The sequence below is a fragment of the Numenius arquata genome, chromosome 6, assembly GCF_964106895.1.
Source record: "Numenius arquata chromosome 6, bNumArq3.hap1.1, whole genome shotgun sequence".
Classification (NCBI taxonomy): domain Eukaryota; kingdom Metazoa; phylum Chordata; class Aves; order Charadriiformes; family Scolopacidae; genus Numenius; species Numenius arquata.
In genome coordinates this window covers 40,736,169-40,753,648 of record NC_133581.1, presented here as the reverse complement: position 1 = coordinate 40,753,648, position 17,480 = coordinate 40,736,169, and the positions used below count along the sequence as shown (strand labels likewise).

General features: G+C 42.7%; 1 protein-coding gene across 1 annotated transcript in view; it reads right to left on the bottom strand.

Annotated features, from left to right (window-relative positions):
* Positions 1 to 17,480, bottom strand: part of LRP4 (LDL receptor related protein 4) — a 69,955-nt gene that overhangs the window by 34,358 nt on the left and 18,117 nt on the right. Inside the window, exon 3 of the mRNA XM_074148831.1 lies at positions 7,510 to 7,656. Coding sequence (XP_074004932.1) covers positions 7,510 to 7,656 — 147 coding nt within the window. The remainder of the gene's footprint in view (positions 1 to 7,509; positions 7,657 to 17,480) is intronic.

The following is a 17,480-nucleotide window of genomic DNA, read 5'->3' as shown; positions in this document are numbered from 1 at the left end:
CCAGAGAGGTATGAAGGAGAGGGAAGCATACAAATTTGTATCTTCACCCCACGGGTTTGACAGCACCCTGGTCTTCCAACGGCTGACCCGCTTCCTCACACTGTGATTTCTCTAAGCACCCCTGTTGCTGCTGCATCAAAATGGAAAGGGAGCTTCCCCTTCTTCCCCAGGGCAGGCAGAAGAGGAAAACACTCTAATTCCCAAACTCTTGCTTCCAAACAAAACCAAGACAGGTTTTTGGATTCAAAGGGCCAGTTCCACAGATCTGCCTCCTCTCCCCCAAGCACAACTTCCATACCTCGCACGCTGAGGAAACCTTCCCCGGCCTCAGCTGCAGTTTCAGGACTAAGACCATCCCCCCAGCATATGCTTTTCTGTCTGCTCTCCCCGGTCCCAGCGTGACTAATCACCAAAGGACTGCACAGGAGCCGCCTGGAAGGGAATTTGCATGCTGACTCTCCAGGGGAGAATTCTTCAGGCTCCCAGAGGGTTAGGCCATTAGCGCTGGTTCAGAGCTGATACCATTATCCCACTGAACTGCTGCATCCCTTCATGAGGTAATGACACAAAATGAAATTCCACCCCTACAGGGAGCAGTTCAGCCAATTTCATACTCCCCCTAAATATAAAAATTGAGCTTTAAGCACAGGGGAGGGGGTGCAGGGGGAAGAAGGCGAAACACAAACTGCCACATACAAAGGAAGACCTAATTCCCACCCCGGCAGACAGCAAGTGTGTGCCAGCCCAGACGACACCAGGGGGGAGATAAATCCCCTTCTACATGAGCTCTCCTTTACAGGAAGGAGAAAAAACACAAACCCACTGAAGACCAAAAAAAAAAATAAAAAAATACCCTGCTAATGAATGAAGGCTGATGTCTCATAGAGCAGAACTGCCAATGGGATCAGGGCAGAGATCCACGTAAACTCGTAACCTGAATCCAGTAATGGTCACAAACAGATGCTTCAAAGGAAAACATGAGAGATTCCAGCAGCAGTTTTCACATGGGAGCAGTCTCTTCCTAACCCCCTCTTCCCAGCTCTGCCTTCCCAATTCACAATCCCTTCTCCCCATTAAAAAGCAAACTGCCTGCACAGATACATTCCTGCGTTTCCTTCTATTTGTTCTAAACACACCAGGCTTTGGTTCCACCCTACAGTCTTTTGCTCTAGGGTTGTTATTATTCAGCTCTTCTGTTAGTCATTTATTACTTCATATTTTGATGAGTTTTATTCCTACGGAGTTAAAGCTGCGGGCATACCACTAGCCCAGAGTTAATGTTTAGTACTGTTGTAAATATATCCAAAGTGTTTGGAAATCCGAAGTTAAGAGGAAATTCAAAAGTTAAGAGGTCAAACTTAGGACATTCAAACAACCTCCTCTATATTTTTTCCTGACATCACAGAACAGCTATACAATTTGGTAAGCATATTTTATTGCCTTAAGTCATTTTAAAAGCCACGCTTCCAGGTTCTTCTGACAATGGTCTGAAGGAGAGCACATACAAGTGAAGCAGTAAGAACTTCTTTCACCGCTAGAGAAGGAGCAAGACGTCTCCAGACCAGCTGGATTAGCCTCTAGAAGACCAGAAACAGAAACCCTTTATTCTCTTCCCAGCTGGATATTGATGCTTGCAGAACACGGAACGGTTCTGTCTCTTTAGCCCCACTTCCCCAACCCATAAAAGGACAGGTATTTATTACTTCCTAAGAAAGCTGCAAGTCCTTCACAGGCACTGTTTCCATTGATGACAAAATAATCATAGAGTTCACTAACATGCTTTCACCACTACTCATAGCAGGATTAGATACCGCAACAGCAAACACAGTTAAGCCTCATCCCCCCTTCCCTGCTCAATTCCAGCTTGATCTCTCCGTATCTGTGCAAAGAAACGGTATTTTCCTAAAGGAGAGGAGCAAAGGCAAGTCTTAGGATGGAACTGAAAACAGACAAATGCCCAGACAGACAGGGACTAGCCCCCTCTCCAGGCGGAGTGGAGATGCAGGATGGGGAACAAGGCGGAGGAAGGGGAGCGGTGGAAGAGCAGCGACAGCCCAAGAGAGCACATCTGTCAACGGAGAGCGAGCAACACAAAAAGGCCTTTGAACTTATAACAATTTCCCTGAGCTCATCCCTCTGCATGGTCACCCTGGACACCATCCAAGGTTTCAGCAAAGCTAGGTCTATCGTAAGCCTGTTATTCCTCCCCCTCTCCCAACTCCTATTACACAGGGCGCTCTTTTATGGCCGAGCAGAAGGGGAAGGGGGAGGGTGGGGGGGAAAAGGGAAGTTTATAAGGTGAAATGCAGACTGAATCACGTCCCCCTGTCCTCCGAGCGCTTTATCCCCGTCGCTTGCAGCAAGCAGGTTGCTTTGTACCCGAGGACAGCGAGCAACTGGTGTTCAGAGCTCTGGAGCGCAGAGGTTTAAACAGTACTGCTTGTTTAATTAGACCGACTCTCTGTCACGCGAAGAAAGACGTTAATTTAAAAAATAAATCCAAACTAAAAAAAAAATAATAAATAAAATAATAAAAAAAACCCATGCTATCTCCACTAAAGACAACTGCAGCTTGGCCCCCAGCAATGTCCACACTAATGCATGCGTGCCAGCACGTACATACACACAAACATAGATCTGTTTGCTGAGATCTGTAGCACAGGGGGCAAATAGTCCAGAAACAAGAATAAGGGATGTTAGTCCACTCTCGGGAGGAAATAGGAGACGCCACATTTTACTAGCGATATTTTGGAAAATCTAGTTCCAGAATAACATAAAATGTTTCCGATGGCACCGCTGAACTGTATTTAAGGATGTTGCAGGTCAAAAGAAAGGAAAAAAAAAAAGTGTAAAAAGTATTGGCACCCAATCTTTCACAGCCCTTTGATCACAAGCGCTCTGCCCGAGGGAGCACTGCATTAATTCTGATGCCTTTTAAAGGAAACAGACATAGTCAAAGCCCAATAAAATGACCAAGTACGGTTCCAGATACAGAACTGGTGTCTTTTCAAGAGAAACTTGAACTCTTGTCAAATAGTTGCTAACTGCTAAAATTTTAAAGTTCAGAAGTGAAGTTTCACCTGACCTCTTGCACCCGAGCTCAAGACTAGCGATTAAGTGAAGGACAGAGGGAAGATGATTATTTTAAAGTTTCCCTTAATTTTAGTGAGATTTTTATCCTCACATCACCTCAAAAAATTTTGTTGTGAGCCTGATAAGCAGACTATACTGATAGCCCTGTTCCTGGCAAGGAAGAGACCCTCTCCTGGGCTTGAATGAGTTGTAGCTCAACAGGAACTGCCTAAATTTCCCAATGAAGTGGGAACAACAGACCACTTCAGGTAAGCTCTAAGATAAAAGCATTAAACTCTTCATCAGTCGCTTTAAATGCAAAAGGATTGTACAACAGTGCATAGAACAAGGCAAGCAAGTCTGCGTCCCAAGGAGCTACACGTTCACAAGCTGATTAGGTATGATACAGATCCAAAATTCAGAGTAAGAAGGCTCAACCGGGGGATGGTTACGAGGGGGTTTGGCGTATCTTACGAGAAACAGAACTATTTATCAATCCTCAGGCCAAGTTTACTCAGTTGTCCCTTCACCCTTGCCACAGGAAGTAAGACTCATTCACACCACGCTGGACTTCAAAGCGCGCGCAGGAGGGCAGAATGAAAACCATTCCTCCACTCGCATCCAGCTTTCCTTAGGGAGGGTCCAAAGTAGTCTCTGCTGGCACAGGGCAGGAAGGCAGCTGAGCTACTCCCTGCATATGTAGCAAGGGCTTCCAAGCCAGACGCTGCCAGCAAGGCAGAGAGCTGACACCAGAGAACGTCTATGGAGCTGGCATGACAGCTGGGAGGTTGCTTATTACTATTATTACTACAGCGCTCCGGCTTGTAAACATGATCCAGAGCAGGAAGCAAACATGTCAGGGAATAATTGGCTCCCATCACAGCAGGGCTTCAGGTTTGCAAGAAAAACAGTTCCTGTCACAGCCAGGTAAGCAGAGGCAGGGCTTTCCCCAAAACGATGGGAAAATACCTACAACAGGGAGACACTCTGAGGACAGCAATATAAGTAGATCATGTCTGGGGTGTGCAGAAAGGGTAACAGCTGAGGAAAAACTTAGTGCAACTGACTCAAACAGTGGGAATTTGTTTTGTAGTTTGCAAAAGAACCTTTAAAAAACAATAAACCCAAAACGCAACACACCACATTTTAAAATTTCTCTCAAAACTGAAAATCTCTCTCAAAAGGAAATATTCCCTGTGTCTGCTCTTGAGCTGCAACTCCTTTCACTCACTGCCAAGTACCTTGCCTTTTTTATTTATTTAGTAGCTCCCATCAAGCATCTACGTATAAACTCAAGCATAGACAGTGCTATATGGACACAGACGCAAGACTGAATCTTGACTTGCTGAAGTTATTTTAACCTTTCCGCCCAACCTGGGTTTCATTCTCTTTCTTTGTCAGAAGTCCAGCAGCCCAATATCTTCCCATTCTCCTCTCCTCTTCCCAAGGAAGATGACACAACTCTCTCAGGAACTCATTCCTGTCATTGTATCACCTTAGAGTATACATACAAGCTGATACACTGAAGGAAAAGTAGACCTTAAAACAAGCATGTATGGAGCTTTATTTCTCTGGAAAGTTAGGATGTCCACAGGAGAAAAAAGAAAATCCTAGAACTCTGTAAAACTAGCTTGCAGGAGACTGGTGGAAATGTGTGATTCCTTGCAACCACTTCACTCTTCAGATCAAAGACATCTACTTGATGATATTGTAATTCCTTTCTTTAAAACTCACAGCTGCACTTCCATAAATCGCTGAAAGAGAATCATGACAGCATTAACATCGTAGAAGACTCCATATGAGTAGTTGCACAGACTTAGGTTTATGAGTCAGAAGAAACCACTGTGCTAACCCAAGAATGAAGACTAGCCCAATGGTTTTTGAGGACTCTCACTAATTTTTTAACCAGGCCTCTAATATATCCGGGGCTTGTAGGATGACTTCATCATGACAACCCAAAGCTACAGCTCAATATTTGTATTAAAAAGAAATTTACCAATTTCAGATCTGGTTTAAGTCAATAAATAAAAAAATAAATCAAGTTCAAAAGAGAGAATTTGTCCAAAATTTCACTCCAACCACAACATTGTATGCATGTCACAGACAGAGGGCCAGGGAAGGAATGAAATCTGTGAACTGTCTGTTTTCATGTACTATGTGTAAACATCGGTGCTGATTTGTGAGAAACTTAAATCGATTTAAAGTTCGAGTTGCTGTTCCAAGGGGCTCACACCCCACCCCTGCTCTTGCACTACTCTGCTGCCTTCTTTATACTTGGCACAGTCAATAAATAGATCAAATGGAAAGTTAACCCCATCTTTACAAGGCTCCTGTATGCCAAGCAAGAGAGAGGGATTCAGCGAGCAATCTGCTCTAGCAAAATGTTCCAGTGCCATAATGGCTAAGCAAGATAGTTTTCTGTGCTATTTCCTATCACGAACCTATGCTGATGGAGCTGATCTAGTTCTTACAAGCTACCAATAACATCACATACCTGGACCCATAATGAGCAGCTACTCAGAAGAAGATTCAGCAGGCTTAATGGAATAAGTGTTCCTAGGGCCCCTCCACTGCATCCTGGCATTTGTGTGCTGAACCCACCCATTTAACATTTCTATAGAGTCCTTAACCCCATTGCTTAACTTTAATTTTTGCTTTCTTCTTTCCACTGAATTGCACAGTACTTCTGGCTTCAGCTGAAAAAGTTCTCCTCCTTGTATTTATTCTAATACAATGCAACATGTAAAAAGGCAGCTCATATTCTAGTCCTTCCCCTTGAGTCACTTTTCTACTCTGTATAAATTCAGCTCTTTACTTGCTCTCCCATCTTGTCAAATCTACTGTCCCTCTCTGTACATTCTAGCTTTCCTCTCTCATTAAATTGCAGAGACCTACAGCACAAGTCGTATTCTGAATGAGGTGTTTAAACATTCCCATCTTACACATGCTCTTTTCTAGACAGCTCCTTCTGCTTCAGTCTTATTCCTCCCTTTGCCTTGTTAGAAACTGTAAATTAAAACCTGGTTCCTACATGCTCTGCCTCGGTTGTGTGCCTCTACTTTATATACTTCCCAGCCTCCGGTGCCTGAGAGTATCAGCAGATTTATCACAGTTCACTACCGCTCCCTAGTTTGCACAGATTCCATTCAAATCCATATGGGCCAGGTTTCCTTAATTTATCAGGGATACACCATAACCACCACTTTACTGTGCAAGATCAAAAGGTTCCTCTCACCCAGGCCACGGAGAGAGACACGATGCAACAGCAGATGCCAAGACAAGAGTGTAAGAACATAGCATGCAAGTAAACCTTGCTCCTCAGAAGACAAAAATCTGCCTCCATTTGTGATACAAAGAATTCCCAAACAAAAGGTGGCATATTCCTCTTTAACAGCCCCCAGTGGATTTTACATCCATAAACTTGTCAGATTGCTTTCTGAGAATGTTTGAGATTTCAGTATCAATGTTCTGTGGCAAGGGGACCCACATCTTAAGTACATGCTGTATGAACAAGCAACTCTTGTTAGCTTTGAACCACGTCCTGCCAGTTCCTCTGGAAGGTATTATTCCTCCTGCCCCCCAATCCTACCACGTCTTCTTAAAGGTTTAAAAACCTTTGGTACTGGATTTTGTTGAAGTACAAAGTAGACTTTATCAACAACTATCTCTTCTCTAAATCATTACTGACTCTTTCAGACTAGATTTGTGAAGCACGACTACCCCTTATAAATACACCCTGACCCCAAAAACCAAAACAACACACCAACCCCCCCTGCAAAAAAAACCAAACCAAACCACACACACACACACACAAAAAAAAACCCAACAAACTTCCTCTATGCTCAGTAAGAAGCCAGCAAAACAAGTTTAGTTACTGGATATGCCTTAGCACCCCAAGCCCCTTATTTCTGCTCAACTTCTCCTTTTTCAGCCGGCACAGTTGAGTACAGGCTCCTCTCTCCTGCTCTTCTGAGATTTTAATACTATTTCTTCAGCTCCCAGATTCTCATCTCCTCTTTCTTGACCATGACAAGCTCTCAAATTCACACTTTTCTTCACTGGACGTAAACATGCAGGTTCTCCTTCCACTTTCTTTGATTTCTGCAGTTCAGGTCACCTCCTTGCCCAACGACCCTTTCACTGATCATCTTTAAACCAAACACCGATCACCTCAGTTTACAGATAAGTTATTTTTCAACACCCCATTTTTCACCCAAGGCAAAAGGCAGAGCTGGGCTTTCACTGTGCTTTATTGTCAGTGGACATTGGCTCTGTTAGACTTCAAGTACTGAAGTCAGTCAGAAGTACACCATCTATGGTCTTGAACATTTATCATACAAAAACCGAGGATGTGCCTGTAAAACAGAGAAGGACCCGCAGAGAAAAAGTTCAGACATTCAGTTCTCACAAACACAAGTCAAGAACTTGTATCCTTACTGCAGCCATCTTCATCGCTGTGGTCCCCGCAATCGTTGTCTCCGTCACATTGCCACTGAGCAGGGATGCACGTGCATTCACCAAAAGCACTGACAGCACAGGTAAAATGATTACGTCCACAGGAGCATTCCGTGCTACTTGTAACACCTGGAAAAGAAACAAACAAAGAAGAAAAAAAAAAAAAAAGATATTTTGAAGAGATCGGTCTGTTTCAGAGTAAAGGCATTAAATACAAAGTGACATCTCAATTTGTCTCCATGAACACAGTACACCTATCAACACATACACTACTGAGAAGGAAAACATTCGCCCCCCTCGCATTGTTGAAATAGGAGATCGAGTGCTATGTACAGGTTCCTGGAACGGGGCTATTTGAAGGCAACAGCAAATAGAAACCTGCAAAGAGACTCGGGGATCAGTTAGCTGAAAAATAACTCAGCACTAGTCACAACCAAATTCAAGGAAATCCAGGTATCGGAACACCTTTTTTTATTTTACAAACTCAGTCTCCTGCCAGAGCATGGTGCTGCTGCTGCTCCACTTGGTTCTGACACCACGACAGAAGGGAGAGCAAAGATTCTACTTGAAAGAGTTATCTGGGGTCTTCTCCAGACCCTGAACTTTCTAGATGCAAACCTTTTACGTGTCACTGCTTTAGACATTTCAGAAAAAAAAAAAAATAAAAAATTTCTCTAGAGATTAAACTGTGACATTATCCTGTGCATAACTGACATTCATGAAAGCAAGAGAAGATCATATTCAACTCTACAAGCTGACCAAAAGAAAATGCAGTCCAAATGTCAATATATAATCTGATAAGAACATTTTTTTTCCCAGCTTCAAAATTAGATTAAGGAACACTCAACCCTTTCGCCCCTCTCCCAGCTACAGAACAATACTCTGCACAACTCCGACTCTCACCCCTGTGGAAATGCAACTATTTATGATGATATCCCACACAACCTCTTAATAAACCTCTGCCTTGAGAAAGAACAGGCTACAGCCCACCTCTCAAAAGGGACAAGGTCATGCATGAACTTCTGTCTGATGTTACCTAGACAATCTATATAATCAATATCACTGTTAAGCAAATGATTATTCTATCCATCAACAATCCCCTCACGCTACTCTGTGGCTGGGTTCTTTTTGCATGGTTCCTTATTTCTGCAATTCAAACAAACCTAAAGCTCTCAGATTAAACAACAGAACATCAGGAAAGAAGTACAGACGGACACCTGCCCCATGTGGTAGTTATATACATCTCAAACTATTTGCAGACTTTTTGATCTCATCTGTTACACCTAGTATATCTGTGACGAACTGTGTGCTGTAGCAACCTAACCACAAAATCATAAGAAATAAGAAGATGAAAAAAAGCCTTGTAATTTCATTATTTTCCATTCTAATTGAGAAAAGCAGTTTCCGCAAAATTTTCTGTAACTGTTCCGCAAGCTGTCTCAACAGCAGAATTCCCTCCAGCGAAGATATCCACTTGTGCAAGTTAGGCTAAGATTTAAGTACAGAGGCGATGCACTGCTTCCTTGAGGAACAATTCCATGGTAAGTTTCTTCTGCAACAAAATTGGCTGTGGAAGCTTGCCAGCCTCTACTACCCGCTCCCATTGCTACACTGCACCTTGCAGGGCCTCGCTACAAACTTATTTTCCAAGCACATCCACAAGCTCTTGAATTGGGACAACCAAATTGGTTGCCATATCTCCCTTCACAGACTGCCCATGAAGCCATGAGCTGCTTATTATTTCCCCCACCTCAAATACAAGTTATCTTTAAAAGGTTTAGTAGAAAAAGTACATCTGAAGACATCACTGTAGATGCTAGAGAACCAGTATCCGGTGTAACAACGGGTAGAGGCAGGAAGAATACACGGTGAATAAGGAACAGAAAGAAGGAAAGGCAAATCATAGAATGGTTAGAGTTGGAAGGGACCTTAAAGATCATCGAGTTCCAACCCCCCTGCCATGGGCAGGGACACCTCCCACCAGACCAGGTTGCTCAAAGCCCCATCCAGCCTGGCCTTGAACACTTCCAGGGATGGGGCATCCACAACTTCCCTGGGCAACCTGTTCCAGTGAAAGGGAGCAGAGTGGTGTCAGATCCTCAAAGGACTCAGCAGGTGTGGCCAGGGCAAAGGCTGACTCAGAAAGCTGGCAAGTGGGTGACGTAGAGTCAGAAAGCAAAAAAAAAAAAAAAAAGCAGCAGATATCCCTAAGGAAAAGCAATGCATCAACACAGGGAAATTCAGAACAACCACAAACCTCCTCAAAAATCAAACAGGTTCCTTCAAACTGGCAGCACAGGAAATTCAGGACAGACCACCTCTGCTGTAGCCTACCACTATTTAGCAAGGCAGAACTAGCTGTATATTGTACCTACAGTAGTTGCCGTTCAAATCACCTTTTCCAAAGCATTTTTCCTACCGTTTTCCTCAACAGTACCCCAAAGCACTTATCCCAACTACTTTTAGCTCCAGTATCCCTTCCTGTTGGAGTACACCAAGATGATGATCATCCTCATTACTCCTAGAAAAAGACAAATATGAGAGCACTAGTGACTCTTGCCCACGCTCCACCAAAAGGAAAGGATCAAACATGAAGGCAGCCAATTCTTAAACTAGGGGAATATATTTAATAATTTGTTTCTGGGTAAGCACTAATGAGAGACTTGGAGAAAGAAGTAAAAGGAAGTTACTTTAGCTCCTCAAAGGCGGTACAGCTCTGCAACAGCAGAGAAAGAATTAGTGCAGCTGTCCTGATCTGCAGACTGCAACTTAATCTGCTGCATTGCCAAACACACAGTTATCTTCAGAAGTTTCTACTAATATCAGGTTTTTTATATATATATGCATATATATATATGCACACACATATATTAAATCGGTTCTTCCCACCTCATTAAAGTTGCTGTGTTCAACCATCTCTGGTTTGTGTTTTCACCATGCACTAGAAACTGTTGGGAACTGAAGGATACGTTATGACCCAGATACCAGCGCTGTCCCATAGGCGCTAGCCTATATTGTAGTATAATGATGTAAGCATACTTTGCTTAACTAGTCCAAACAATGACCTTCCCGAGTCTAATGCTTTGTGATTTGTGACCTTTAGGGTAACTAACCTTCTAGTCATTGTAACGATGCATTTTATAAATGATAATTCACACTAGTCTTACTCAGACAAGTAAAGCACATTATTGTTCAGAGAGCACACTAATTCTAACCTATAAACAGTATTGGAGGAACCAATCCTGGATGAACAGTCTTTATCCAATAAAAAGAACAGGTTGAATAAAACCTGGGATCCAGGAATTTTCTCAATGATTTCAACGCGGATAGTATTTCACCCTTGATGTCCCAGGATTATTTCCCAGGGCTCAGAGCTCCAGTGACATAACCCTGTAACTGTATCTGTAACAGTAGAGGGCCAGGAAGGATAAAGATGAGAAACATGTTTTCTCCAACTCCCTTAGAGACAAGCAGAAGTAGTGCACTTGGTGTGAGAAGCCTCAATGGAAGACTTACTCTTTAACGTCGAGCTCTCATTAAGCATGGGGAATGTGAAACAGAAGCCTAACCAAGCGAGCATTAGGGTGGAACATAAACCTCCAGTGTCACGTTTCAATCACAGTTAGTCAGGGGTCCAGGAACAGGACGGAAGTCAGCACTTGTCGTTCAGGCAACTGGACCAACAATCAAAGCAGACGTATCTACTTACACTTCTGCACATTCTTCTAAGAGCAGGAACAATAAGGGGTACCTCTGGGCTTAGTCATGAAAAACGTTTTCCCTAAAACTTTTCATCACACCGCAGGCTTGGGCATTTTACCAACCCGCTAGATTCAAAAATCATTTCACTTATGCAGGAGGCAAAAACCTGACCTATTTTAATGAGGCAAAAGCTTGACATATTTTAACAATGCAATATATACAAAACAATACCAAAAGCTAAACAGAGGCATTGCCAGGTGCTGAGCTGACATCACCCAACTTTCCTGGCCCTTTCTTGATACCTCATGTGACCACCACAGAAATTTCCTGCTCTCTCACTTGCCCTTGGGCACAAGCATCCAAAAAATCATCTTCGTTGTCTGTAGTTTGGTTCCATCCAGACGTGACAGCAGCAGGATGCAGTAACCAAACAGTTTTTATAGCAAAGTATTATACAAACAGCCTCCAGATTTTAAAAACAGGAAGTCGGTCTAAACACAGGCCTCACAGTTAACATCTGCCATCACCTTAAATTTAGCATGGTATGCTCAGTTTCTTCAGATTCCTTCCAAATGCCCTCCCCATCTTCATGTTTATCTGACAAATGAAACGCCTCCTGAGGGAGGGAGGGTGGGTTCCCCTCCCCCCCCCCAAAAAAGATAGTTAGGATCTTTGTAATTTTATGTCTAAAGTTGGCAAAACAGTTATGTCATTTCTGGCCGAAAAGCAAACATCAATAATCATCCTGTTATTTCTGCACATCTTTTTTGAGGGGGGTGGGCGGAGTTGCTTAAACAGTAAGTCCTTACTCTCCACTTTTTTTTTTTGGTCCCTTCTCCTTTCCCCCCACCTCAGCAACTCTTCATTAGGCCAAATAATATAGCCCATAAACAAAAACCAAATATACAAAGCTTCGTTTTTCTGATGAGGTCACTCGCAACCCTCAGAGCTATTACACAACAGCCCTGCATTTGCCACAGATTCACAGAAACATTGACATTACAAAGGAAGCTTAAGTAGACAGAATAATTACCAAACTGAACTCTGTAGCTTTTGTTTTGTTAGGAACTGCAGATTGCTGAGGGAGAGTGAAAACACTGTTTCTTTTAAGTCCTGATGGTATGTTGGGTATTTTTTTTCCAAGAGGAGAGACGCTAATTCTATTTTCAGTAAAAATAATGGCAGATGGCAGCTCTTACCACTATTTTGTAGCAATTCAATCTTCTACAGGCTGTTGCTTCAACATGGAATCATAGAACAGCCCAGGTTGGGAGTGACCTCAAAAGATCACCTGGTCCAACCTTGTGTGGGTAAGGGAGCCTAGATGAGGTTATCTAGCACCCTGTACAGCTGCATCTTGAAAACCTCCAGTGATGGGGACTCTAGCACATCCCTGGGGAGGTAGTTCCAATGAGTGATTGTTCTTACTGTAAAAAAAATAAATTGTTTCTTATGCCGAGATGAACATGTTCCTGCTCTTCAGGGTCTATCAGCTCTGTCAGGCCATGGCAGCATTCTAGCAATAGCAGGATATTTTCATAGTCCCACAATATGGATGAAGTTTCCTCAAATGGATGTTGACCAGGAATACTGCATGAACAATTGCCAAAGATCCTGGCATCTATGGTCAACAATGTGCTGCCTTTCCACATTTTCTTTTTTTCCAGGTACCAAGAACTGACTACCTAAGAGACTCTTCCATTCACAGAATCACAGAATGATATGAACCTCTGGAGATATCTAGTCCAACCCCCCTGCCAGAGCAGGTCCACCCAGAGCAGGTTGCACAGGAACATGTCCAGGTGGGTTTTGAATGTCTCCAGAGACGGAGACTCCACCACCTCTCTGGGCAGCCTGTTCCAGGGCTCTGCCACCCTCACAGGAAAGAAGTTCCTCCTCATGTTTAGAGGGAACGTCTTATGTTCTAGTTTGTGCCCATTACCTCTTGTCCTGTCAGTGGACACCACTGAAAAAAGACCGGCCCCATCCTCTTGATGCCCAATTCTGTCAGTTGTATCTTTTCCCCTTCATCCTAACACAGAAATTCGTATTGTTATTTTTTAAAGTAGTTATATTAATTTCATAGCCATCATTTTGCTTGTACCATCCTGCAATTCTGCATGTACCTGTAGCATGGGGCAGTACAGCCAACCGTGGCAGAATATCCATCTTGTTCTTGTATACTTAAGGAAAATACCACCAACAGGTTTAGAAAACCCAGAACTACGAAAACCTTTGGCATGATTTACAATTGCAGACTGTTCAGTTCAGAATCAGAAGCCTCTGGAAAGAACAATCACTCTTTTAATCCCGGACTGAGTAACACATGGATGTGGGTTCCTTCCCCTCCATGGAGGGGCATCTAACTCCGCATTTCAGGGCCTACAGAAGACCTCCAACAGAAGGCAGAGATCTTTCTGCAACCTCATTACTACAAGAGGCACACCCAAAAAGATGACAGTACTAGCTTTTATAAGTTTAATCCTGGCATATGAAAAACCCTGACAGAAGACAGAAGGTGTAAGTGGATATTGAATGGGTGTCAAAATACAGTACAGTATTTGACAGTTACAGTGACAAAGAGGAAGAAATGCAGGACTGTGCAGAAGAACTGGAATATGAATAATGGAATTAGAGGGAAAATGAGAGAAATAAAGTCCTAATAGTGACTGACGGGCATAAGGCTGTACTTTTTTTCCCTGGAGAAAGCATGGAAGACTTCAAAAATGCTTTTGGTGATACAAGTTCGGACTAAGCATCAGAATATTTTGTCCTGCCTTCAATAGAGGCACTTCATTTCTTATTTTTGTGTTTTAAGAACCCATAAGCATCTGATAGTTCATTCAGGGTTAAATTAGCGAATTCCGTAGCACAGCCTTTAAGAGCCTCTTTAACACACCTGTTGTTAGAAGGCCTGTGTCAGATACCATTTTCTCTCTTTCCCCACTTGCAGGCCAGGCTCACTTTTGCGTTCCCGTCATATACACACACCTTGACAAGAGCAGATCTCGCACATTTCAGATGGCTTTGAACATAGTTCAGATGACACATTTTCCTTCTTCATCTAGCACTTCCCTGAGTGTTTCTATAGCAAAGCAATTCAGCTTTCTTTGCTTGCCTATCTTGAGGGAAAATTAAAATTTTGGATTCCTCTCTCTTACCCAAATAGCAGTTTCCACTGAAGGGAAGTACAGTTAATCCAGCTTTAGAAGAGGGATTTGCTGACCATTGTTTAAGCCCAGAGCTCTGCTGGCAGACGCACCAAAGGCAACATTACACCACAACAGCCTGATGTCAGAAGGGGCACCACGCACTGATAAAAGCTAACAGGGCTTTTTCTTCCTTTTTTACTCCCATTATGGAAGTACCTGAAGCAGTTCCGACTGGGTTACCCACAAGGTCTCCAAGTACTTGATGCCACCTAGAGTAAAATTAACCTACGAAGAGCAACCCAGAAGTTTTCAAAGCTTTTAAGAGAACTGTTTCAGTTTTGTTTGAGGAAGAACGTGATAGTGGTAAGTTGTTTTATTTATTAAAAAAAAAAAAAGTTTATATATTAAAAAAACCAACAACCCAACCACACAACAACAAAACCCCCCAAAAAAACCCCCACGTCTACCAGAGAAGAGAGACTGAAGATGTTACAGGTTTTTTTGTAATTGTGTGTTGTGTCTACTTTGACAGTTTTCAAGTGAGGATGAACGTTTTCTCAATTTGCAAAAGCTGGTACACGTCAGCCCCAAACCAGCTGGTTCTCAATTTAACACATGGCTGAACAAAGTTCCATGGAGAAGGACGCTATCAAGGACAACAGCCCTTCAAGTGCTCGTATTAAACTGCACAACTATGTGGGTTAGACCCGAAAAATGTTACGCTGAACATGACCACAAGGAATAGGAAGCATAAGGAAGAGAAATTCCACAGGACTTTCTGCTAGTTAGGAGCTAAAGAAAATACAGGCTGCAACAGAAGTGCAAACTGAGATCGTGTTTGGTGCAATGGGTGTATGCAGGAGGTAGAGGGAGACAGGAACAGAAGCCGTATTTTCAGAAAGTGTGGGTCAAGAGATAGGAGGCCTTTAAAAACATGTTTGAGTTCCCGAGGCCCAATTCTGACCACACACGAGTAAAGGCTACCAACCCCACTGAAAACCTCACCCTGCACCCAGTGAATAGGAAAGCATTTCTAGAAAGAAGTATGAAAAAAAAAAAAAAATACTGAAGGATTTGATTTGAACATAAAAAGACTCAAGGATCAAGAAGCAACTGTTACAGTTCCTTCTCCCAAATCCTTCAAGTCATAAAGGAACACCTTGCCATAAATATCATGACTATAACCAAGGTCTCTAGACACTCGTCCTAACTCTATCTGTATCTTTTACAGCACTTGACAAAATTACTTTCCCCCCTCTAGAAGTGGGGATACCGCTATTACATCAGCCCAGCGTATTAGGGTTTAATGTGTGTTTCTACATATCCAGAGTCTTTGAACAGAAGGTGCAGCTGAAGGGACAGTATTATTGCCATGAAATCCTGCTCAAAAACTAATTCAAATTGGCTTGGCTACCAGCACACACGGATCAAAAAAATCAGCTGAAGGACCATAAACAAAAGATAATGAGAAACGGCAGCAAGTCAAGCTGCAGGGGATAGAGATGGCTAGTAGGTATCACAGGGATCAGCACTAGATCCAGTCCCACTAAATAGCTTCATTAATGATCTGGAAGAGAGAATAAGTATGATGTTAAAGGTGCCCGCAAGTGATACCAAAACAGGAAATATTCTTTTACAAACACCACAGAGGAAAAAGAAATAATATACAAGGGACCTTAGAAGATGAGAATTACAGGCAGGAAGTTAGGTTCAATATTTAAAAAAATAATAATAAAAATTTGAAAGCTAGTGCATCTGGTGGAAAATAATTTGAAACAGATACTCAAACAAAAAGAAAAATCTGGGATGCTGCAATGCCTGGAGAAATCAAGGAGCAAAAATAAAAGACAAGCTAGCCATTGGTTTGTGTTATGACACAATATGGCAGCCAAAAAAGTACTGCAGGCTAAATATGCATAAGTGTCACATCATGGAGAAGAAAAGCCCTCTCCCTGTAGAGAACTGGGGTTAAGATCAAGTTCCACACTGAGGCTGATCCAGAGAATCTAAACAACATACTCTAACCACAGCAACAAAATGTTTATCAAAGGTGTGTTATGGCATACCGCTCCCCGGAGACTTCAGTCAGGTTCTGTTTGAAGCCTGAACAAACATGGCATTTTCTTTTTTCCCCCTTGCTGACTATTTAGTTCTTGAAATCAGACAAAAGGCAATGACCATCAATTCTGTGCATTTTTTTTTTTCCTAAACAGGACTTTTATTTTATCCTGTTTCTTGAGCAACCCCTCAGTTGCCTATGGAAATAGCTCACAGTGGACTACCCATGAAGTCCCACTATAGAAACTGGAACCTTTCAACCACCAAAGCATGTTAAACACATCAAAATCTCAGCCCAAAGTACCCATACAAAGGCAGGAAAGAAGCATCAGGTAGATGACAACTATTTCTAAACAACTGAGGAATTCTAGCAGTCAAGACCAGACAGGAGAAAGTCTGGAGATCTTCAAGACCCGCCTGGATGCAGTCCTGAGTAATGTGCTCTAGGCAATCCTGCTTTAACAAGGGAGTTGGACTAGATGATCTCTAGAGGTCCCTTCCAACTCTGACAATTCCGCGATTCTGTATCTGAGTGACTTTTCACCTGGCTCTCTCTTCAGATTCCTATGTGGCTCTTTTTTGGTAACACCAGAACTACTCTGTAAAAACCAGGTAAGACATCTTGACTCTAGTTTTCAGATCTTTTGGCTGAAATGTGACCATATTGTGATGCTTTTTGCATACTTACTTGCCATTAAATGGCAAATGTCCCACTTTCCCTAACAACAGGGTTCCCTCAAACATTTGCAGCTGGCAGAGGACTCTGAAATGCAGGTTTTGTTCTGTAGCTCCACAGCCTGGTTATCGCTGCTCCCATCCAAGAAACAAGCACTGTATCAGCCTGCTTCAGGTGTCACATCCAATGTCAATACAAACAGACATCTTTTAGAAGGGCTTTGAGCCTTTCAAAAGATCACAATTCAAGATGACGGTTCTCCCATTCTCTCTACAAGTGTGTTCAAAACACTTAGATAGTGGGAGCATCTGTTTTCACTTTCACAGCTTCTTGGTAAAACAGATCACAAAGTCATGACCTACAGT